The 25,580-nt window shown below is 40.0% G+C and overlaps 1 protein-coding gene across 1 annotated transcript in view; it reads right to left on the reverse strand.

Moving 5' to 3' along the window:
- Positions 1-11,581, reverse strand: part of si:dkey-178k16.1 (band 4.1-like protein 1) — a 37,177-nt gene extending 25,596 nt beyond the window's left edge. Inside the window, 2 exon segments of the mRNA XM_022206552.2 lie at positions 11,029-11,178; positions 11,507-11,581. Coding sequence (XP_022062244.2) covers positions 11,029-11,178; positions 11,507-11,578 — 222 coding nt within the window. The 5' untranslated portion in view covers positions 11,579-11,581.
- Positions 11,582-25,580: the final 13,999 nt, after the last annotated feature.

The following is a 25,580-nucleotide window of genomic DNA, read 5'->3' on the forward strand; positions in this document are numbered from 1 at the left end:
CACACACACACACACCAGTTCCATCTCCTAGGGAAACCTGGCTCCTATGGCGACAAGGCAACCAAGCAGCTGTTACCATGGAAACAGAAGTAATAGGTCCCTTCTGTATGTGTGCGTGCCCTCTCACTTTCTCTATCTCTGGATACTACAAGGCCACCGCAAGCCTTTGTTCGGCTCCTGCGAGAGAAGCTGGCGGTACAGTCGGCTCAACTTTTAAAAATTTAGGACGGCCGATTAATTAAGCATCACCAAGTCCCTCCCTCAGTCAAATACATAATCATTTAGACCCTGCTGCACTGAGGCTGTCAAGGATGAAGCAGTGAGAGAATAATGCTGATTAACAGGCAGAGGCTGCAGTCTGAGATTTTTTTTTGTTTAGGGGGAGTGGCACATATGTTCGATTTTTCAACAAAATGAAATTGCAAGTCACATCTCTGGTGGTTCCCCAAGCATAGCAACCGATTCAGGAGCCGCTGATGAGATTTTGTTGTCGCTCCAATTGGATTCAATCGCATTTCTGTAACTAGTTCTGCGGCCTGATTGTATTAGCAGCCATTTGGCGTAATCCTAGAAATCCATTTCGCCGATCGTCTCGCACATGCAAACAAGAGGAGGCGAGACAATGCTGGGTGAACGGGTTAATGGCCGGCCGTGGAGAAAGTAAATCTGCCATTTTAACTAATGCACTGGAAGGAATCAAATGACTGGAGGACGACTGGAAAAATGTGGTAATAGTGGGTCTAATATATGACTATATTCGTGAACAAAAGTTTCCATACACTTGTAAAATAAAGTATATATACAGTATATATCATAGCTGTCTTGAGCTTCCAGTGATTACTATAACTCTGAATTTCCAATAATGGAAAACACATGAGTCTTTGTCACAAAAAAATCATGCATTTTAGCTCTTTCATAGATTTATTACAGGTCTTCTGGAAATATGGAAAAATCTGCTAGATGCAAAATAAACACACAGCAAGTTACACTATAAGTTTTGGTGATGTAGAAAGTTGTGTTATTTAAATTTTGTTAGTGTCATGGCCTCTGAACTTCCCATGATTCATTATGACTGACTACAGCTGGTGACTCATCTGAGGAATATAATTAGGGCCCATTTGTTGTATTTCTTTATGTAAATTAGGATTGTAACGTAGGAGTTACATGTGAAGTGAGGAGGCTGTTTTCTCTTTTTGTAACAACTACAGATTTAAGTTGTAGTCACCAGGTTTCACTGTGTCAACTGTGTGTTTGTGTTTTGTTGAATATTTCGACATGGTGCAGAGTTCTAAATACTGCAACCTCTGTGATCCTCTGACTCTGTTGTTATGGAGCATGAGCTGGTCATTAGCAGCATTTGGAAAAGTATAAAACTAAAAACCAGCATCACAATTACACCAACATTCATCACATGGAGCCTTTTTCCCACCCCAGGGTTGAATAAAACCAAACCAAACTTAAAACTAGGAAAAGCAATCAGAGAGTGCAGACCTCCGCCAAGGATAGAAAGGAAAACAGGAAACCTATGCAGTAAAGGATCATGAGCTGGAATCGAATCTGACACGATTTTGTTTACAAATCACCTTCTTAACCAGTTGAGCTATCTGGACACCTCGCTCCAATTTGTTGGACAACATACTAACCTATGATGTTTTTGGTCGTATTTTGGACCACATACTGAAACATACTAAAAAATTCAAAGTGATCCAGAATCCAGGATCCTTTCCGGATTTCCACCAAAATTAAATCAGCTCTTCCTCTTACCATAGTCTACATCCCCTCAAAATTTCATGTGACTCTGCCCAGGCGTTTTTGGGTTATCGTGCTAACAGACAGACAGACAGACAGACAGACAGACGGACACACAAATGCCGGGTGTCACATAACCTCCTTGGCGGAGGTAATAATGTCTAAAAACGAGTAGAACGAAGTTTAACTCATTACCTCCGCCAGGAGGTTATGTAATCACCGGAGTTTGTTTGTCTGTCCGTCTGTGTGTGTGTGTGTGTGTATGTGTGTGTCTGTCTGTATGTTTGTCTGTTAACAGCATAACTCAAAAATTCATGGACGGATTTTTACAGGATGTCCGGAAGAGCAAAAGTAAGAATCGATTAGATTTTGGAGGTGATCCGAATCACCGTCTGGATCCAGGAATTTTTTGAAGGTCGAAGGACAATTGAGACAGAGAGCTTCAAAAAATTCCTGGATCCAGACGGTGATTCGGATCACCTCCAAAATCTAATCGATTCTTACTCTTGCTCTTCCGGACATCCTGTAAAAAATTTGGTGAAAATCCGTCCATGACTTTTTGAGTTATGCTGTTAACAGACAAACAGACACACACACACACACACACACACACACACACACACACACACACACACACACACACACACACACACACACACACACACACACACACACACACACGCAGACGGACAGACAAACGGCATGGCGGAGGTATGCGCTCTCCGAGTGCTTTTCTAGTTACTTCCTGTTTCCTTTTTGCGTCAAACCTTATACATGTACACCTCTTTAGAAACTCTAAGAACACATTTACCATTTCATATTATTACAGTTTTCAAGAGATCTTTTTTTGTATTCTTTTTATAAAAATTATTTTATGGTTTTGACGATTTTCGGTAATCTTACCCCATAAATTAATAGGCACCTAGTCTTCATGGTGGTACAAAGAGTTAAAATTTAAATCTACATAATTCATAGGTTCTAATGTTGCTTCTGAACAGTTGTTGTATGTTATCAGGAAGTAACTTGTTGTTTGCACAGTTCTAAATTTACCAATGCTTACTAGTTAATTTCTCCTCCTGAAAATTTCAGCGTTTATTTTCTGTGGCAGAAATTTTTGCAGCTATTCATCAATGAAATTTGTACTTCTGAGATCAGTGGTGCCCAAAATAACTGACAGGAGCAGCCAATAGAAGGCTTAAACCCACATCCTACATCCAGTGAGTCAGACTATGTTTACAGTCAGTCTTTAGAGTCAGTCAGCCTGAAAATTGTCTTGTTTAACCTGCATGAGGTTTGAGGGCTCATGTAGTATGTTTTGCTGCCAGAGACCTGAGGATATGAGCTAAAAAAAAAAAAAAAGCCAACAACATAAAAACAGAAAACTGACACTATCTGGTGCGAGAGTGCAAAATCATAACCTATCGGAGGAAAAAGTATTTAATCCCTACAAGACTTCCAAGTTCAAGCAAGGCTATTACCATACCCCGCATGTGTGACACTGACCTTTCTTTTGCTCCTGCCAGGCATGAGCAAAAACTGTTCAATATGGGATTCAGGAGCCCACACATTGCTCACACCGCACTATGCACATTGATAATCACGTCCATGCCTTCTGGTTGTGCCCCTCCATGCAGCATTTCAGGGAAAAGATCACTCACACACTTTCTTCTGGCTTCTAAGATCTCCACACAGGTCAGCGTTCATTATAATCTCTCTAAAATTGCATTCCATACTTTACGTTTTTATGTCTCATTTTTGTAATATTTTCTCCTGTTTTTTTTTCTTTTTTTGTCTGATTTTTGTTGTTTTGATCATAAAGTAAAACACTTTATCATTCACTTCCAGATATCTGTGATTAGAATTTGGAGTTATTTCTAGATTATTATGCTCTGGTTTTACTGTTCCGGCCCACTGAAGATCAAATTGGGCTGAATGTGGCTTCTGAACTACAATGAGTTTGAGTGTGTGTGGGAAGGTGATCTAAATAACTACATTTAGAGGATGAGAAAATGAAACAACGCAGATTACTCCTTTTATTTTGGTTAGCCGTTTGTTGGTCAAGGGTGGAAGGTCAAGTAGTTTTTCTGTGTGGTGATTGACTGGGGATGAGGAAGAGAATGTTCGGGGGCGAAATAAAAGTTGGGAAGCGAAGAAACAAGCCAGGTGAATGGAAGGGTATTTTGGATGTCAAACAAGTTGTCCAAGTTACTGTTAGTTAGATTTGCTTATTAAATCTTATATTTGCCTTGCGAGCTGTGTGTAGTTGTCCGGAGATTCCGTGTGAGCGGGTTCAAGCTAACCGCTAAAGCTAACGGCTAAAGCTACGGCAAGGTGAGCGTCATGAGTGGACTTTGAACCGGACAGACTGAGGTGGTTCTGGACCAGGAGTTTACCTGCCGCACCTCTAACCTGCGTTTCTGGGACATTGGATTGTTCATCGGCTGGCTACTGAAACTACATGGATTTTGCTAGCTGCTAACTGTGAGTTTGCTGACCGCTGAGAGGATTCCGTGGACTAATGTCTGTAAATCACCGTGGGGTTTTTTTGCTCTGCACCGGGATGACGGCGACCAGCTGGAGATCAACTGCGATGTTTTGGGGTTGGTGTGTGAGTATATGTATGTGTGCGCCCACAAATTACTGAATAATACCGTTATTTAGTGGGAGGTTGTTTACTTTGTGTTAACATAACAGACAAGAACAGCACTCAGAGCGCAGTACTCTGCCAAGGCTGTTCATTCCTTCATATGGCATGGAATGGCATGGAATATGCTGCATTTCACGCAGCATATTTTTGTAGAAATACAGCATTTTATTATTATTATTATTATTATTATTATTTTTACTGATGATGATGATCAGAAATCACGGCACGAAAGAGTGTGGCCATTTAATATAGATATACCCACGAATAAAATGACCTTGCCCTGAGCACAGGCGTGTGTTATGCATGTGTACATCATGTACAGATACTGAATCACGTGACCTACATATGTGTAGATTACTCTCAGAAAGGTCTGTTGATCATTTCACCACTTTTTGCAAGGCTTTGTGTTGTTAGTGTTAAAATAACCGTTCACTTCATGCTTTTATTTTGAAAGAATATATTTTAATGTTGCGGGCTTTTATTTTTGGCACCATTCCCATGGCACAGGAAGTTTTTATCTAAGAAGCGGTTTCGTTATGTACGGATTCCAAACTGTGTAAACAAAATAAGTAGCAGGCAAGTGAATTGATGATGTTTTGTGTTAGTCATTAGTTGAATTTCAAGGGAAGGGACATTATCCAATTTAAAAGGTACGAGATTGAGTTGTTTGCATTTAAAAAACTATGAAATTGAAAGGAATATTTTTTTTTGCCATCTCAGAACATTTAATTAAAGTGCTTTTATTTTATTTACCTACAACCAAGTTGTTGAGGGTCAGTTATTCAAATTAACACATTTTAAGTGTGGATAGATTTGACGTTTTCTTAACAAGGTAAGTCTAATCTACGTCAGGTAAACCTTAGGGTTACTACCTTTGTAGTACGAACCCAAACATCCCAGTATCCTAAATTACCACTACTCCTCAAAAGTTATTGTAGCCTTAAATTATGGGTGCTGGGCTGCTACACTCTTCTGTATTGACCTACAACCAAACCACCAACTACCTAATTTTGCAGAAAATTACACGCATGCACGCAACACAACCCTGTTTGGACAAACACGCTGGGTTTGAACCCAGTTCCCATAACCCCACGTGAGACACGACCTTAATTATCATGCTGTTGGTATTATAATGTATGAATCACTATATTTAACATGTAAACATGTTTTTGTTCCTGTTTGTTTTTGCTTGTTTGCTTTTTTTTAATTGCTTGCTCTGCTAATTGACTTCTCAACATTGACATTTACAGCTGTGTTGACACTAATGTGTTTTCGTTTTAAAACCTCCTTTTCAATTTAGTTGTATTTATAAAGCTGCAATTCACAACATATGTCATCACAAGGCACTTCACATAGTAAAGTGAAGATCTTCCTTTTACCACAAAGACAAAATAAACCTCCAGCAGAGCCAGGATCAGGGAGAGCAGTCATCTGCCTCGACTGGTTAGGGTGAGGTTAAAGGAGCAGAGAGGATAGCAGATGAAGGCTAGACAAACAAATAAGGCATAAGAGAACAATAAACAAGAAAAAAAACTAGCAGCCAGACAGCATTTCTGATTCTTTTCACAAATGTCACATGAACATTCACATATATTCATCCAGTGCATGGTAGAGAAAGCATGAAGGAGAGGATTGGTTGCTTACTTGTAGAAAAAAAAAAACTACAGAGAGGCAGCAAAGGCGCAAAAAGTAAGAACAGAGATCTCCTTAAGTGCACAACAACTGCTAGTTCAGACAAGGTAAGTCATTATCCGTGCTGAATTGACCGCTGGTTTTCATTCAGTGGTCGCAAAAACGTTCTCTTGTTTGACCAACGTCCCCAAAGCCCAGCCACAAATCACAGTGAAACGTCCCTCTGGCTGACATCTAGACAAATCAGTCGAGAACACAGAGTGACTGATAAGACCCTATTAGAATGCAAATGCCAGTGTCTGGGTTATTTCTCCCAAAAGTCTCTGATTGTGCCCTTCCAGACAACAACTTTGATCTGCAGTTTTAAAACTAAAATGAGGTCAGTCGTGTTTCCAAAATGTCCTTGTTTTAAAATTTCTGGATGAAAAGTAGTGCGGATTTGCAGCGTCACCACAGCAAAGTAATAATGAAAATGTACCAGTGTGGACACACACTTCATTTGCTTTACCGTATTAAAAGAAATGCCTTACCAAAGAAATTTCGGCATTTCTTCCTTTTGTTTGCTTTCTAATTATATAGATTCCAGAAAAAAGACAAACTTAATGTTTATTTCTTTGTTGTTTAATGATTCATTTCATTTAGCCTTCTCAATATTCTTATTTCCTCTTCGTTGTAAAAACTGCCCCTCTGTCCGGCAGACTGACCTCAAATATTCGGAAATGTACATTTTTAAGTTGCCTTGAGCAAAAACATTGAGCGCATTTGAGTCTTCACAGGCTCTGCAGACTCCAACCTCCCCAGAGGAAAGCAAGCATGAGAGGTTATGCAGGGACGCATTTTATGATGAGTGCGGTTGTAATGGAAAGAAATGATGCAGAATACACTGTAGATAAACTGATTTTATTCCATTTTCTGCCTTTTCAAAAGAGGAACAGATTGCTCCGAGTGTTATGAATCTTTCATTTGCTTTTAACAACTAAACCACACGAGCACATGAACCTCATATTTTGGGGAACTGTGTTTTTTCTTTCCTCCAAAAAGACACTTGGAATGTATGTTAGTCAGTCTGGACTTTAATGCTTTTATCCTGCACAGTCATAGATGTATCTCTTGGCCTAGTTTTTTACTAACTACTGCTGCATCCATTTCCCAGCAAAAGTGATGCTCTTTGTGGAGGAAGTTAAAGAGCTGATTTGGTTTGGATCACAGTTTAGTGTGACTACAAAGAAACACATTTCAATAATGGCACTACAGGATGGATGGGGATGAGGGCGCAAAAGCATTTTTATTTCTAATTCCGAATAAGGCACCTTTTAAATAGCGCATCTGGTTGGCGTCAGCAGCTGAGCCCTGAGCCATCAGTAGCACAGAAAGCATTGACTACCGCAACGCAATGCACAAACAGCTCTGCCTCTCTAATAAAAGTGGAAACTCCCAAGCCCATGCGGTTAACCAGTAAAAACACATGAACCGTGAAAATGAACATTACCATTTCATGGGTTGGACCTGCAGAGAAAATCCCGTTCAGCCAAAGTTGAAGTACTTAAATCGGGTTATAACGGTCTCCTCGGGATTGTATTTAAAAAGCCAGATGTTTCATTTAAGATTAGTTTTTTCCAGTTTTTCTTGTGAGGTTGAAAGCAGAGCTGTGCTACAGAGCAGGTGTTGTAGCTGTTCCCTTAACAGTATGGCTCTAGGTAACGGAATGGACAACGTAAATGCACTGAGCTCGGTCAATATCTATAATGTTGGAAGGAAAACGTCAATAGGAGGTTCAGGCTGCTTCCCTTTACTTCATCATCTGGGCCCGTGTGCTCGCTGGACATCGTGACTGTAATGAAACAAATGAGGTTACTGCATTCATCATCCTGTCCCTGCTTGCCTTTTATCCTTTGCAAACACGCTGATATACACACTCCCATTCATACTACAAGTACACAAACAAGCAATCCCAGCATCCTCTCCTCCTCTCCATCTCTCTCTCTACCCCACCCCACTCTTCATCTTTTCCTCCTCCAATTCTATTTTCTCCCCGGTCAAACGTAAGAGCGCTCATCTGTCAACCGCATGGATTTCCTGTCAAAGCCCACTACCTCCAGTGTCACTGCCCAGATGACCTGAAGAAATGTGTGTGTATGCATGCATGTAACTAAGGAAAGATGCATGCGTGTGTGCGTGACGAGTGACATATTTCTCCACTGGCCGGCTCTTGTAGGTAAAATATGTGAGGTCATGTGGGAGGCAGTAAGCCATAAAAGGAATATAGTTGACATGAATGAGGCTGAGGGGCCAACGAGCTCATTCCCAGCTGCATCACACTCCATCAGCGGCAGCGGCGGCCAATCAGGCTGCAGGGCTGGTTACGACGAGAATCGATGCAGCTCTGTACCCTGAATCCGAACAGCCTCCCTGACACCACTCAGGAGTCATTTCAAGGAGCAGATTAATTTTCTGCAGTACTTGCTCCTGACGAGCGTGTGGGCTAATGCGAAATTCCAATAAACAAAGAGCAACGGGGAGCCACAGCCGTCTGTTTGCAAACGCATAACGCGAAAGAGTCACGATCTTATGGAGGGTTTCCTTCCCTTCCGCCACGGTGCAGAGCTCGTTTCACCTCTCTCCACCTGCCACTTCCTCCTCTCGGTAAGAATAGCAACCGAGCTGCATTTCCTGACTCAGTGGTATGTATTACCAAGGGAGACTAAATCCCACAGAGGTGCACTGTGGTGTGCTTGCTGAGTCAAGGGCTCTGTTCAAATGGGGGAGATGCACAACAGCTTCTTAAAATGCTTTAAAAAAAAAATTACCTGCAAAGCAAAATAGAAATTTGAAGCACGTGTGGGTTTTAGAGCTGAGGGAAAAAGTCAAACTGTACGTTAACAGAATTGCAAAACAACCTCTTGAATTCATTTTTTTTTTTGTAATTATGTTTCTGCATGATCGCAGAATTGCTGATGCTGAAGCTATTACATAAGGATAGCTATGAAAGGGAGGCGCGTGTCTGGCTGTGGAGCTGAAAACAGCTTTAAAGGACAGATTTTGTTTTTGTAGCTTTGGCTATCATTTGTATCGGTTATGATAATTTTGTTCCCATCAAATAATCACCATGACAACGGCGATATGTCTACTGTCAGACAGGATCTAGTCCTGATGGAGGCGAGAACAAACTTTCACTGGTGACTATAGATTAGGAGAAAACCATTTCAGCTAGGTAGGAAGTAACAAAAATATGATGTATTAGAGTGAAGCAAGATTGTTTCTGTTTAACTTGATACAAGCTATGCAAAATCAGTTCGTTATTTTTGTTATTACTTTGTCTATTGATTTTTTTGTCATTTCTATTTTCAAATTTTTTCCTCTAGCACATTTTATTAGCTGATCCATGATGGAAATGTCCAAGTAGCAGGAAACAGTTTGATACAGTATACAATTTAGTCCTGGATCAGGCCTTGTTGTGACTAAGTGATACCAACAGTTTAGCTAAAATACACAATCCATTTTATTTGAAGGCAGTAGTCAACTAGTTCTATACACTGTATATGAAGCAAATCTTCACCAGATCTCCAGAAGATCTGCAGAAAAGCAACTTCATGTGTGTGTTTATCAACTGCTGTTTTTAAAAAGCACATAGTTAAATATGAGTTGGACTCTAAATGTCCAGTCTGATGCCATTACAACCCATACAGAAGAAGAAGGGCCGATAAGATCACAGAATTTACAATCTACTCATGGCAGCTCACAGATCTGAGGTTTTCTTTCATCTGTTTTATCTCTTCAGTAAAGGGAAGCTCGAGTGATGTGAGTCAGATGCTTTGTGTACAACATGACTTTTATACTGTGTGTGCTTTCATTATTGAGGACGCTCTCCAGTAAAGTCAAGGTTTTCACTTTGTGAACACGTCCATGCACTGCTTTTTTTGTTTGTTTGATTTAATAGAAAACTGTCATGAGTTAAGTAAGAAGTCAACATCATGGCTGAGCATTTCCACCTTAAAACAGCAGTGAAAGCCTCAAACGCACAGAGTCGGACTTTAGAGGGTTTCATGTGGGGTGGAGCTTCCCATAACATTAATCTTCTGCAGAATTGGTTTCTGGTTTGAAAATGTGTAACTGAATTACTCCAATATTAGCCACTGTAAGCACACTGTAAGTACTTCTGCAGTATTCCTATTTGAGGATAGTCACAGTTAGCTAGTAAGCTAAAGCTGGCGGGCGTGGGGAGACGGGCAGAGACAACACTGAGCTGCAAAAAAAACACAAACGAGACAAAAAGGAAACACAAAAGGACAAAAACTAGAAACAAAATGACACAAGTCTGACAAAAAAACTACAAAATATTACAAAAACAAGACACAAAACAAAAGCGAGAAAAAAGACAAAAATTTAGACAAAAGGTTACAAATCGACAAAAAAATGGACAAATGACACAAAAAATGACAAAAGCAAGACACAAAATGATAAATGAGACACAAAATGACAGAAATTGGACAAGAAAGAAAAGATTAGACAAAAAGTTGGAAAACAACAAAAACGTGAAACAAAACAACAAAAACATGAGACAAATGACAAAAGTCAGACAAGAAAAGAAGAAAACCAGCACAAACAAGACAAAATATTACCACAAAGAAGACAATGAGGTAGAGGAGCAGAAAAAGAGTGAGCTTTCAGGAGTTAAATCACTGACCAGAGAGAGACTTTTTTTTGAGACACAAAGCCAAGGCAAGTAGAAATATTTGAAATAAAAATTCCTGGATCCATTCAGGTTTTCTCTAGGGCAGAATTATTATGCACATTAAATGTCAGAAATAATCCCTTACTGCATTAGAAAAATAATGTTCGTCCACAATTATGCCACTTTCTGGATGTGCAAAACTATGAAAATAGTCAGAATGGAATCATTTTTTAAACACATATTCATAATTGAAGTCTTCCGCAGGGACTGACCAGCTCAGTTTTCCTTTTCCTCCCAAATCACACCACCAAACCACTGAGTAGCATACCTCGACTGCCGTCTCATAGTCGGAGCCATCCAGTAGAGTGACTTTGACAGGGACGGTTTTGGGCCGCTTGGTGCTTTTCTGGGGGGATTTGGAGGCTTTGCTGGGGGTCTTCTCTGAGCTATCATCCATATCCCCATGGTCCTCTGGAGCCTGGAGAGAGAATAAAACCCTTCCTCTAAGTGGGTGAGCGGGAAATCCTTGTACTTTGTCTTTCATTCAAAGCACTTGAATTCGGAGTCTGAAGAGGAATTATGTACTTGTTTTGTAAAATGATTTAAATCCAAAATGTTTGATCACAGGAGGCGATCATCAGATGCATGATGTAGTGCGAGCTGCTGATCTAAGATGTTAAGTTGCTGGCACAAGCAGGACGCGCTGGCTGCCTTGCATATCAAACAGAAAGCCGGAAGGCCCCTGAGTGATTGAGAGGCCTGGGTAAAATGATCTACAGCTGCTTCGAGTTCCACAGTGCTCCCACCTGATTGGTTCTCCTGGCATCTCCCTCCATTGCGGTCTTCATTTCCCCAGCCAAGCCCTTCTCTGTTGTCATAGAAATGGATTACGGTCCTGCAACCACACATAAACATTTAGTCAACATCAAATCTTTTCCTGCTCCAAAAACCCAGTGTGAAGTGTTTACTGCTGCTGAAAGTCCAATCTGTCTACGGACTCCTGATGGATTTGACTTATGAGATCTAAGCAAACACTTTCCCGTCTGCGCGTCACATACAGAATCTTCACTTAAGCTGACATTCGCTGTGACGAATGGCTACACAAGCAATACCTGTGGTGACAACGCGTCCAATTTTCCTTCGTAGCCGACAGCTACAATGTGGTGTTTTTAATTATCTTATACCGCCATGCAGATTGAGCATCTTTTTTTTCCACACGTACGGTCATTGCATAGACGGACGGTGAAAGGGAAGAGAATGGCGGTAGCTCAGCCGGCGCTGGCTCACAGCCTCCCACAGGAGCACTCTGCATGAAGAGCACTGGCTTCAGGACGCTCTCTTCTCACACTAGCAAAATAGATAGCATAAATTACATCAGCCAGAGAGCCCTGCAGCACCACACAAGACAGCAGAGATAGGGAATGAGGGGGAGAGAAGGAGACGACAAGGAGGAGAGGGCAACGAGAACATGACAAGAGTCTGAGGATGTGACGGGAGGAAGGAAAGAGGAGCACAGAATCACAGGCAAAGGTTACGAGGAGAGAGACACCGGATGCAGGGGGAAAAGACAGGATTTGGAGCGCGAGGCATGCAACAATGCTGCTGCTGCGATATTCTGGCGAGAAAGCTTGTCATTTGAAGGTGACCACTGCTGCCTGAACTCTCGCTCTGTCTCCAGGTGACACACAGTAAAATAGCTGATATTCAGATGAGGTGGAATGAATTATCTGAGATAAAGCGCCGAGTGAATCTGTAGCTTTACCGTGAGAGGTGAGCACGGGGTTGCAGGTTGATGTCGGCTTTATGTGTCAGCTGAAATTTTCTGATTTTTAAAAAAAAAAAAAAAAAAAAGGGAATATTTCTTAATAATTAAAGGCAGTTTAAACCAGGGGTGTCAAACATGCAGCCCGCGGGCTGGATCGGACCCTCTGGAGGGCCGGTTTTGGACGCTTTTGCAAAGCGTAAAAATTCCAGAGAAGACATTAACTGCAGCTTGTAAATTTGTAAAAATGTTTAAAAATTCTAGACCATGACAAGCTGTTTTCATCAAAAAGTAAAATACCAGATTGCACATTGTTCTTTTGTCATTTTGTGTCTCATTTTTGGAACATTTCGTCTTGTTTTTTTCGCTTTATTTCTCATTTTTGTCGTTTTGTGTTTGCTTTTTGTCTGGTTTGTGTTTTTTGTCTTATTTTTTCGTTTTATGTGGGTTTTTTTTTTTACTTGCTTGTGTTAGTCTACATTTTTGTTGTTTTGTTTCTCACTTTTGTCATTTCTAGTCTTTGTATCATTTGTGTTATTTTTTGTCTTGTTTTTGTTGTTTGTCTATTTTGTTTCTTTGTGACTTTTTTGTGAAATGTTTTGTCTCTTTTTTTGTTTTGTTTCATGTCATTTGTCTCAGTTTTTGTCATTTTGTGTCTCTTTTTTTGTCATTTTGCGTCATTGTGTCTTGTTTTTGCTGGAGTTTTTTGTCTTTTTTTGTCTGAATTGCTTAATACTATATCATTCAGTTCCAAACTGAGGCATAATATTGCTGAAGTTGAACTTATTTTTCTTAAGAAATTTCAGGTTTTTCATGATGTTTTGAAAAAAAAAAAAAAAAAAAAAAACTTTACATGTGAAGATTTTCAGAATGTACTTTTTGCACTAAAACAAAGGAAAAATTTGGAGCTGTGGTTATTAATAGGTTATTATAATTTTACTGGTCTGGCCCACTTGAGATCAAATTGGGCTGAATGTGGAACCTGAACTAAGATTAGTTTGACACCCCTGGTTTAAGCTGTTAAAAGATTACGGTGAGGCAGAAGTTTAAAAGTACCTTCTGCCTTTTCCCCTGTCAGGCAGGAATATATGGAGGTAACTGCTGAATTATGTGTTCTTTCTTTCCAGGAATATATTGTTTACCTTAGAATATCCTCATTTTTCAATCTCTGGGGAAAAGTTGTGAGCAAGAAAAGCAGACTTTACTGCTTGTAATTTAATATAACACTTTCCACTTAAGAAACCCAAAGAAATGTGTCAGCCCAAGGCGTTGTGTAATGTTGGTAAAGAACTGCAGAACTCCAGCTACTTTATTAATGACTGCCTATAAAGTGTAAAAATGACCATAAATCCACGGAAAGAGTGTGATTTTCACTTCAAAGCAAATTTTCATTAACGGTACACTACTACGTTTTATGAAAATGATTTGAACAGAACGGAACAAAATGCTTCCCTGAATATCCACGTTATCACACATTTATGAAGATGATGTTTGTAATATAAAACCTGAGTGTGGGGAAAAAAAAGGCATAAAATAAGGTTAATGAGAGAAAGGGATTAGTGAGGAAGGGAAGCGATTAAAAGCTGCTAGGGAAAACTGCCATTTGGGAAAACAAAGGCATAATTTAGGCCAATAATGACCAACAAAGTGTTTGTTAACCAACCAGGAAAAGATAGGATTGTATTCTTCCTCAAAGACGCGGCCCTGATTATTCATTTTTCCTCAACCGACTGTCTGAGGACACTTCTGTGTTGGTAATTTTGGAGGTTGGAACGCGGCGTGTCTCGGCTTTCATGATAGGTCATTCTAAAGCTGCATAATGAAACCGGATCAAAGAGGAGAGCAGGCTGGCCCTTGGAAGGCTGCAGATGTCGCACACTCTGTGCAGCGTTTCTCTGCAACTTTGAAGGGCCTGAGGGTTGTTTAATTAATTTATCTAATGAATAATATTATAATTGATTACAAAATTTACTCTTAGCAGTGTCTATTAAATGAACTAATAACATTTTGTAGGGATTTATGCATTTTTAAAACTGGTTTTTACAAGTAAATTTGTCTTGTGTCATCTGTGTTTATTCAGAGAAGTCAGACATGGAAAGCTGCATTATTACATGGACGCATGTTTGAGATAGTTTAGAAACACTAGCTCAACTCCATGGTTTGTCATATTATTCTTTGTTTTATTTTCTGTTTACTTCCTGTTTTATTTTGATATTGCTTTTTCTTATGTGTTGCTTGTAGCTTTACTTCCTTCCTTTGTTTGCTTTTCCCTCCTCTTTTGATCACTCTGCTGAGTTTCACCAGTGTCTTGTCTTCCAAATAACCTCGTCTTTCTTTTTGTCTTTGCCAGTTCATCCTGTGTGGTCTCCGATTTGTTTCCCTCGTGTTGACCTGCCTGCTTTTCCTCACGTTCCTCGTCTGACTTTGATTTGTGCATTTGGTTTTATTGAACCCTGATGTGTAATTTTATCTCTCGCTTCAGTCTGTTCCTTTGTTTTAGTTACCTTTTAGATGTTTTTGGTTGATGTTTGCCAGTACACTGTTTTTTGACTCACCTGGACTTCTGTTACCTTGCGAAACCAGTGTTTTTGGATTAAAGCTCGCCTTTTGATTTCTACAGCCTGCTTCTGGCATCTCTTCCAACACTCACCCTGTCATAGTTTGTCCAGCTGATAGCACTGGCATGTTTTAGCTCTACTAATATAGGTCTATATTGGAAATGTCACTCAGTCAACCACTTTGGTTTATACTGGAACATCTTGGCAACTTAGGTTTTGTGAAACTTAACAAAACCCAATAGAGGAGGGAAAAGCAGACAAAGGAAGGAAGTAAACACACAAGGAAGACATAAGAATAGGTATAATCACAATTCTTGTAGAACAGATTCTTTTTCATGACTTGTTAAACTATAAAGGGCCCTAATTGCTAAATAAATTGATCATAAATTGTTTTTAAAAATCCAATCAGTCACCTCTGGCCGCAACAATTAAGTGCCAATCTAAACTAAATGTCAGTTTTTACGATTTTCTATAGTATTTTGCATATAATAGCTTTAGATTAGATTAAACTTTAATGGCATTGCACAGAGTTGAAGTACTAAAGGCAATTTAGCATCTATCCAGAAGTGGAAAAGAAGCACTAAAGTGCATTATATACAGTGTGGGTGTATGACAATAATATAAAATCTATATATGTGTGCAGTCAAGAGGTGGTGAGGAAATATTTTGAGAGAAAGTGACGCGCAACAACACCTGAAATTTCTTAAGAGAAATACACTCTCCCCATACAAATGCAATCAGTGTTTTGTGCCAAGACGCAAAGTGAAGATGATTCGAATTCCAAATCCATCGTTTTACCTCGACGTCTATCTCTAATATAATCTCCCGCATAAACTCGCTCGTGTAAGCCAATCAGATGTGTCCGCTGTAATACAAGCACTCAGCGTGAATGTCAACCCCATGAAGTAGCTGTCAGAACAATGTGTCTGTGAATCACAAGCAAGCTGGAGAAGAATCCTAATGGATCAGCGTCGGAGACTTTGGGCCAACCGCTCATTTCACACACGCCATGATTGCCAGGCCAATCAATTCTTTCATTTGGGTCACTTTATGATTCAATCAGCACCGGGTCCACATCAGTTCTGGTCTCCGCACACCTAATCATCTGTGCGAGAGGGATGATGGCGGAGACAGTGATGGGTGAGGCGCTGCAGCTGCTTAGACTCAAAACTCAGGCGTCTTCAAACAGACTCCCATTAAAGGTCTTTCTCCACAAAACCGTCTGGGGCTCTTTGGTTCTTGAGCTTCAAAGGGGCGGCATCAAGGAGAGTCTCTATGAAGTATGACAGCATCGCGGGAGGTGAGGCTCTGAAAACAATGTGTGGTACTGAAAGCCTCCAAAAATAGGTGCACTGCATGAGTTGGCTTTTTTATTTATACTTCTGAAGTTCTTGAACTAAAACTAAAACGGCATCAGACTAGATATGGGGAACAGCTTATATTAGAAGGATTATCTAACTAACCCATAGACATAACTGTTCTACAGGTTTGTTTGAGTCATAGATGATCAGAATAGTCCCAGACAGCTTACTCTGTGCGTCCACTCTTGTCTATTAATCTCGTATTGTGTGGGCACTCTAGTGTATGGAAGTGGGTGTGTTGTAAGTGTGTCTCTGGTCTGTACAAAACCGAATTCACCTACAACTGGCTGAGGGTGCAGCATTGCCAAACTACTACTGAGAAATTGTGTCAGACATCAGGAGACAGAAGTCAAGACTGATGAAGCTGAGTTGCATCACTGATAAAGATTTATTTAAAAAGCCATACAATGGAAGTTATTGCACATAATTTTCTGTCTTTATGCATTTCAGTTGTGATTTTCCCACAATACGGTTGTTGTGTCTCATATATGAGGGATTCTTTGCTCATTCAGCCTGACATTTTACCCTTTTTAAAGTTGAAACCACAACTTTTTTTGAAAAATAGCAGACTCTTTACACATCCACTAGAAAAGCTAGCTTTCTTTTGAGTCTTGTTTTTGTCTGCCTGATGGAAAATCCAATACTCAGTCCTTTTTTTTTAGGGTTTCTAGCCAAAAAGAACACTTTGACAGCGGTAAAAGTGAACAAAGTAAACTTGCAAATCAGAGAGAAGCACAATGAGGTGAAAGATGCTCCCAGAGTCGAATGATAATTCTCTTTGGGTTTGTCATTATGAGTGACCTTTCTTACAATACACATAGTCATTTGAGCTTTAGCTATAAAAACATATTGATTAAAGCCACTTTTAAGATTTAAAGGTCCCAGCCAGGGGGCCTTGTATTCACAGGGAAACAGCATTTACAGAAAATCCCTCTCTTCTCTTGTCATTTCTCCATAGACGGTCAAACAAAATGCCCACAAAATAATCTTCAGAAAGCATTTTAATAACAAGTTTTCAGCTGCAAGTAAAAGTGGGCCCATGTCACAATAATTATTATCATTCAGAACTCAAATTTCACTTTAATTCAAACTGTGCAAGTGCTGGACAAATCTTATTTTTCAAAAAATATGATGCAATCACCTTTAACAATCAAGTAATAAATACTTTTTTAGGCTTCAAAAGTTGCATCTGTCTTATTTTTGGTGCTTCTACATTGTATTTGACAGTTATTTTATTGATCCCACAAGGGAAGGTGTCTTTTTGTGTATCCCAGCTTGTCAGAGGGTTGAGGTCAGAACAGTGTCTGCCACAGTCCAAACCCCCAATGGCTTTAAGGGTTTGCTCAAAGGTCTAGCAGTGGCAGCTCGGTTGTGTTGGGACCTGAACCCCTGACCTTCTGATCAGTAGACTTAACTGGTGAGTCTAAAAGTCTCCTGGAGAATGCAAGTATTGATCCCATTACCTTAGCCAGCGCTCTACCATTTGAGCTAATTCCCCTCCATTAAGTCAGATATTAATTACTACATGTGATCTATGAAGCTAAAAATTGATGTTACTATTAGTTATGTGAAGTCTAGCAATATTCTGCATTTTACTGTGGTTAAAGGAAATTCAAGAACACAATGAGTTCAACCAAAAAGCTCTGCAGTCTGTCAATCTGTCTGTTAGCATTACCAGCTTATGTGGACCACAGATGAAAAAGTTAACTCTTTATTTAATCATTTAGTGAGGTGTTTGCTCATTCAGTTTTATTGAAATAGCGCAGTCACAACATGTCATCTCACGGCACTTAGTATAGTAAGTTACAGACTTGCAAATTGTAAACAGAGAGGTGACAATCCAACAATCCAAAGACTAATTTAGACCAATTTCCAAATTTCTGGTTTTAGCGCTCTCACTAGTACAGAAACTGGCCTCCTCAAAGTAACAAAAGACGTCCTCCTGGCTGCCGACAGAGGAGAAAGTGCAATTTTAATTGTTTTAGATCTGAGTGCAGCTTGTAGAGCACAAGATTTCAGTTAAACGTCTTAGAACTTGGGTTGGTGTCAGGGACACTGCACTTGACTGGTTCTATTCCTATCTTTTTAGACAGAACTTACTCGGTCGCCATTACTAATCATTCCTCCTCTTCAGCTCCAATTACCTGTGGTGTACCACAAGGTTCGATTTTAGGCCCAATTTTATTGTATTTACTCCCCCTTGGTCTTCTAATCCAATGCCACAACGTATCCTTTCATTTTTATGGAGATGACACACGGATATACCTTCTGTTAATCCAGGAGGCTCCGTTGCTGTTTTTAACTGTCTGTGACATTAACTATTGGATGGCTCAGAACCTTCTTCAGTTCCCTCACAAATCAAAATCTGAAGTATTACTTTTTAACCCACAAAATCTGAACAGCAGTCTCACCGCCAATAACCTTGGTCCTTTATCCACCAACAAAAAGCTTGTTTCCAGAAACCTCAGCGTTTTATTTGACCCTGACCTCAGTTTCACTGCCCAAATCAAAAAAGTTATCCAGTCTTGCTGCCTCTTCCTCATCTTCTCCCGGCTTGATTATTGCAACTCCCTCCTTCAGGCATTCCTTACAAGCTCCTCTGTGGCCTCCAACTTGTCCAGAACGCAGCAGCTAGGCTTCTTACTGGTTTTACCCAGGGTCAGGAAAGGCGGCTATCTGTCTAAACTGGTTGGGTGAGAGTGAAGATATGTGGGGTGGAGATATATCTTATAGTACATGTAAATATATTTTTCCTACATGAAACCTTGCATTCATTTTAAAAGCTTTCGGAACATTGCCAAAAAAAAAGGATCTTGCAAGAAAACAGAGAATTTTGTTTCATTCTTTGATTTTTTTTTTTTTGTTAGCCTAAAGCGATTGCACTATTATATTGCAATTCCTGTATTTGCGCATTTGTCATTTTAAATTGTAGCTGTAATTATAGGCTGTAGCTCCACCGTCATTGGTTCCTAAAAGCTTCAACTGCATCTCTCCCTGGTTATTTACATTTTATAGCAGGAAAAAATGCCTGTTTATTGCATAATCACAGCTACTGGTGGTAGAAAACACTAGCATATTTAACAAATGTACCTGCAATTTATTCATAAAAGGCAGAAGCCATGAGTCGCTTACACGCCCTCACAGCATCACAGTTGTTAACTTATATTTGTCCATTACTGGCCTCTGCATCTCAAACGTTTATTTTTTATATAAATCATGTTGTTTCAAATACTTGCTGTCTTTTTGGGTGGAAAGGAAAGATAATAAATCTAACGCCTGATGATTAACGCTATCTCCGACTGTCAAAGAGAACAGATGCTATCTTCCAATTTAATGACTTTGCTTTGTCTCTGTGAGAAGCGTCGCCTGTTTAAGTGCGTTACAAAAACACTGCACGTATCAATAAGATAAGCTGTGTTTAGCTGATCAGTCACAGTTATTGAAAATCTTTTATGACAAGGCACAGATAAGCAGGATTTCAATCCACAGACACTTCCCTCAAAGTCACACACAAACACAGGCTTCCCTATCGCTGAGGCCTCTCGTTCAGCTTTGCCATGTCGGTCTGTCTCTGCAGATGACCTCGACTGTGCTCCACATTTCGGTGCAGATACACTGGAATCATTACACAGCATTGCTGATGTCTTGATGTAAGTTCGGCTCAACTGCAAAGCTTTGAAACTGCACTCGCTGGACTGAAAATAAGTCTCAAACTGCAGAGCAAATAAGAAAAAGCAGCAGACAAAGCGACGCCCCGAAACACTCATTGTCTCCAGCGGGACATCTCAGATAAATTGCCAGATAGTAAAACTCATGATGGCTGATCATCTAGGGCAGAGTGATGTCCGTGATGCACCGTTCACGTCGGCCCGCCTCGGCTCATTTGTCTTTGTGCCGCTTCTCAAACAAAGAGTCTTGTCAATTCAAAGGCCCCCGAAGAATTGATGCGTCGTCAGTCAGCTGCCCACAGGCCCATCCTTCACCGGCAGATGGGCAGAAGAAATTTGTCAAATATAGCATCTCAAAAATATGTCACAGATGAGCAAGGGAAACACGGGAATGACAGCTTGTGGATTCCTCTCACTCCTCAAACACAGTATGCTGTCAGGAAATTATGCATCTGCTAACAGCGTCGAGTGTTTGCCGTCCTCCAGAGCATGTTCGAGGGGAAAAAATAAGTCTAGTATCCAGCGCGAGACCAAAACGGTGACAAAAGCAGCAGTCGGAGTGTCATCAGCAGCTCTTTTGATTACAATATCAAAGCTTTGCAAGAGAAATGTCTGGAATTTTCTTTGCAAATAAAGTTCTGAGGAAACAATGCCCTGTCCAACAGTTTTACATTGATGCTCCTGTGGTTTAAAGCAATATATGTCGTATGAAAACTGCACTATTTCCAGATTTTAAAAGCACCTCTCAACATTTTCTGTCAGCTTTTACGGCTTTCATCAGCACATCACAGCTATCTCCCTCTGATTGGACGCTGCTGATTGCTGCATTTGACAGCTTTTAGATCAAAGTGCGGCATTTAGACCAGACCTGCCTGCTCCAACAAGCAGAGAGGCATATTTTCCCTGTTCATTTTTGTCAAATCCTGCGCTGCTGTTGTTGAGAGAAATCCATCATCCTCTCAAGCATTTTCTCACAACATCCCCTAAGGGGGGTTCAGCCACCATACTGCATTTCATTATTACTTGTCTCCACTTGGCCGCCTTATTTGCAAATGTAATACCTGTTTCCATACAAAACCGGTGATTGCAGCGGCATCCCCTGGTGTTCAAGTGCTTTTATTGTGATAATAAAAAAATAAGCACAGACGCCTGAAACAGTGAGTTCACCAAAATGTAAAAGAAAGTTTTTTCCAGTGTCTGGCTGCACAGAAGCTGGAAGTGAACAGCATTTTAGTGCTGGTGGCCATTTGCACGCCTCACAGGGTTAAATCTTAAACCCTGGGCACGGCTAGAAGCACAACAAAGGGTAAGTGATAACAAATGGATGACAGGGTTAACTGACCTTTTAATGAAGACATTGATTAAATTCTGGGGTTTTTTCATAAATTCAAATTATCATCATCCAGCAATAGCCCTCTCCAGCCACTGTTCTGCCTTTGCCAGAACATTGTTACTAAAACATGTCCTACAATGTGCTCCTATTAATCTGCAGTTTAAAAGGGACACTGTTTTGACTCAGAAACAAAGACCGTTTGCTCCGACGATGCCATCTGTCTGCTTTCGGAACGTTTTTAGAGATAATTCCAATCAACTATAAATATGAATCTAGGTCTCTTATTTTTGTGCCAACTGCAAACGTGTCTGTGGGGAGTAAACCAGACAGTTTGGCTGCTCTAATGGATTTTTTGGCACTTTTTAGAGGTAAACCCCTCTCCATGGTGCCTTTGACCAGCCTGTGACCGGCACACAGAAATCGTATTTTCTTTAGATGTTAGTGCAGAGGCGATCATGGCAACACACATTTGCCTAATAGCAAAATGATTATTTCTACTAGCTCGTACTTGCTTTGTAGGACATCTTATTTGAGTCAAATCATGTCTCTGTTAGTGTTCTGCTTGTAAGAAGTAACACAAATCAAGAAATCAGGTTGTTTTTGTTTCATTTATGTCTAGAAACGGGCTGCACAATGGGCGTAGTGGTTAGCACTTTCACCTTGCAGCAAGAAGATCCCCAGTTTAAATCCTGGGGTGGGCCTGGCATCTTTCTGCATGGAGTTTGCATGTTCTCCCTGAGCATGTGTGGGTTTTCTCTGGGTACTCCGGCTTCCTCCCACAGTCCAAAAATATGCTGAGGTTAATTGGTTACTCTAAATTGCCCGTAGGTGTGAATGTGAGTGTGATTGTTTGTCTGTATATGTAGCCCTGTGACAGACTGGTGACCTGTCCAGGGTGTCCCCTGCCTTCGCCCGAGTCAGCTGGGATAGACTCCAGCACCCCCCGCGACCCTAGTGAGGATAAAGCGGTGTATAGAGGATGGATGGATGGATGGATGTCTAGAAACTACTGCTAAACCACAACTGCATTCATAAACATGGAGAAAATGTCTGCAATACTGTTAAAATGATGCTCAAGATTTAGACAACTGTATTTTCCCCTAGGGGCAATTAAAGATAGCATTGAAGGATCAATCCTTTAAAAAAAGATCAATTGCAATATCACAAAGAGACATGAGTGCCATCAAGGTCATGCAAAAGGTGCCAGATGACGAAACATAACAGTATCTATCGTATTTTTATTAGGATTAAGAAAGTTTAAGTCCATTAAGGTTTTGACATCTTTAAAGCAGTCCTGCATGAAGCTTTTTTAAAAAAATGATTTATTCTAGGCAGAATGACCCATGTATGATCAGAAAAACAATTCAAAGAGCTCCGATTTTTTATTTTTTTTTATTAATCCAAAAGGCAGCATATACAATGAAAACCACACTGGGCCCAACATGGAGCCTTGGGGGACCCCAGAATTGAGTAGGGCTGCAGTTGAAAAATAATTGCCAATTTGAACAGATATGATTTGAGATAAGATAAGACTCGAGATAAGGCAAAGCAAGGCAAGACTTCACTAATCCTGAAGGAAAGTCATGTGCCAGATATTGCTCAGAAAAAAACAAAATGACCCAACATAGGAAATGCAGCGCCTAAAAAGTAGAAAGCAATGACATTTTAGTATAATATAATACTAAATAAAATAAGTGAGGCAAAATAGGGCTGGAATAGAATTGTGGAAAGTCATGTTAACACTTATACTAAGGTGAAATGAAATATTGCACCTAAAAAATGGGATGAAAATGAAATACTGCACATTACATCGACATAAAACTGAAATACTGCACTTGATCAAAATATTGTGAATAAAAATGAAAGATTACACATGATAGTGAAATACTGCACATGAAACTGAAATATTACACTTGAGAAATGAAAATACGAACCATTGCACCTTCTTACTGTTAAAATAAGGAGTATTTCAAATCAAACACTCGAAAGGCACAATAAAATGAACATAGTTTCCTCAGATTTTGACTACTAGCATGAATGCCTACAAATTTTCTGCTATTAATGTGTATTCAAACATGTCTCGAGCACTGTTGCAAGAAGAAGACGGTGCTCACTGTCATCTAAAAGTAAGTACTGAACAGTGCATATTTTAAATTACTTCATCTCCACTGAAGCCACCCAGTGTATAAGCCGGTCACTGAATACTCCTCAGCGAGCCTTGCCGTTTCATCACGCGGCTCCTTCCACAACCTCAGCTTTATAATCAGCGCCTCCCTTCTAATGGCATCCACAGCCAGTCCATCAATCCTCGGTGGGCAACGGCTCTCCTCGCTCTGGGAAGCCAGGTACAGGACAGTAGTGTGGGGATTGGGGGGGGAGAAGAGGGAGTGGCGAGATGTCCTTGTTCAGGAGAAAACCACATCCACATATTCTCCCGAAACCTTTGGCACTCAGCAGTCTTGGAGGCAGATTGCGTAGCACGACCGTTAAGTCTGCTGCAAATCATGTCACACGGCAAGCGAGATAAATGAGACGACATCCGAACCAATGAGGCTGCAAGTTCATCCTCCCAAAGAGGAAGCGGTGCTGCATGGGTGTAGGTACAGTCTGGTGGGAATGTTCAGAGCGGATTAGTACAGTTTCCACACTTCAACATCTGAGCTGCTGTCTTTCTTTCTTTTTTTTTCTTTTTTTTGAGCTGATGTGAAAAGACAGATTGTGTGATTGCAAACTTATCTCCGTCTGCTTCATTATCATGTGGAGTCAAAGAAGGTGGCAAATGTGCGTATCAGAATTATCAGAGCAAGTGGAGGAGGGGGCGGGTCACTGTAAAGTTAATCCCCACTGATTAAAACAAATCAAGCAGCGATATCTCTCAAAATGAGCTGTCAGAATGCATCGTTTGATTTATGAGACGAATATCTTAAATATTAATCAGTTTACGCGAGCGGAGGAGACACCATCTTCCACGTCCGTTTAGTAAAAGAGGGTCATGCTGGGATACATAACAAGGCGTGAGAATATTACTTTTAAGGTCACGAGCCATTTGAATTCCTAACTGGAATAGTCCTTTTTATAGGTTTAGCTTTCAAAGAAAATAAAAAAAACATTATTCAAAGAAGCATGACTGAGCAGATGCTTGTGAGCGAGACATGTTGACACACTTCTGATGCACTTCGCTGACAAGCCGACAAACATGCCGCAGCAGTTCACATTTACAATGAGACAGAATGGAGCTGTGACTTTTATTTTTTAGATTCAGCATCCTATAGCGCAGGGGTGTCAAACTCCCCTCATTTCAGGTTTCACGTTCAGCCCAGTTTGATCTCAAGTGGGCCGCACCAGTAAAATCCCAGCATAATAACCTATAAATAACCACAACTCCAAATTTTCCCTTTATTTTATTCCAAAAAAGTACATTCTGAAGATGTTCACAGTTAAGGAATTATCCTTTTACAAAACATTATAACCAACCTGAAATTTCTGATGAAAAATAAATTAAATTTCAGCAGTGTTGTGCCTCAGTTTATCATTTACACATTACAACTTCCAGATCAGAGTGTCTATAAAGGAATAAATCATTTAGTCACAGGTAACAGAATGATACAGTATTTTACGTTATGATCAAAATGACAAATGTCAGACAAAAAAACCCCCAACAAAAACACGGCAAAGTATCACAAATAATGAGACACAAAGCGATAAAAAAATGGACAAACGACCAAAATGAGACCAGAAATGGCAAAAGCAAGAAGAAAAAACGATGAAAAAGCAGACAACACAAGTGAGACAAAAAACACAAAACGACACAAATGATACACAAAACAACGAATAATGAAAAACACTAAATGACAAAAATAAGACAAAAAAAACACAAGCGAAACTTTACTTAATGATCAAAACAAAAAGTCAGACAAAAACATCAAAAACAAGACAAAATATAACAAAAACGAGACACAAAACACCAAAAGCGAGAAACAAAATGACAAAAAAATGAGACAGACAAAATGAAACAGGAGACAAAAAAAAATTAAAGTTACAAAATAACTAAAATAATGGACAAAAACAAGACAAGAACGACACCAATGACGCAAACGAGACAAATGACAAAAAAAACCCAAAACGACAAAAACAAGAAACAAAACAATGAATACAGCAAAACACAAAATGACAAAAATAAGACAAAAAATGCAAGCGA

The sequence above is a fragment of the Acanthochromis polyacanthus genome, chromosome 6, assembly GCF_021347895.1.
Source record: "Acanthochromis polyacanthus isolate Apoly-LR-REF ecotype Palm Island chromosome 6, KAUST_Apoly_ChrSc, whole genome shotgun sequence".
Lineage (NCBI taxonomy): Eukaryota > Metazoa > Chordata > Actinopteri > Pomacentridae > Acanthochromis > Acanthochromis polyacanthus.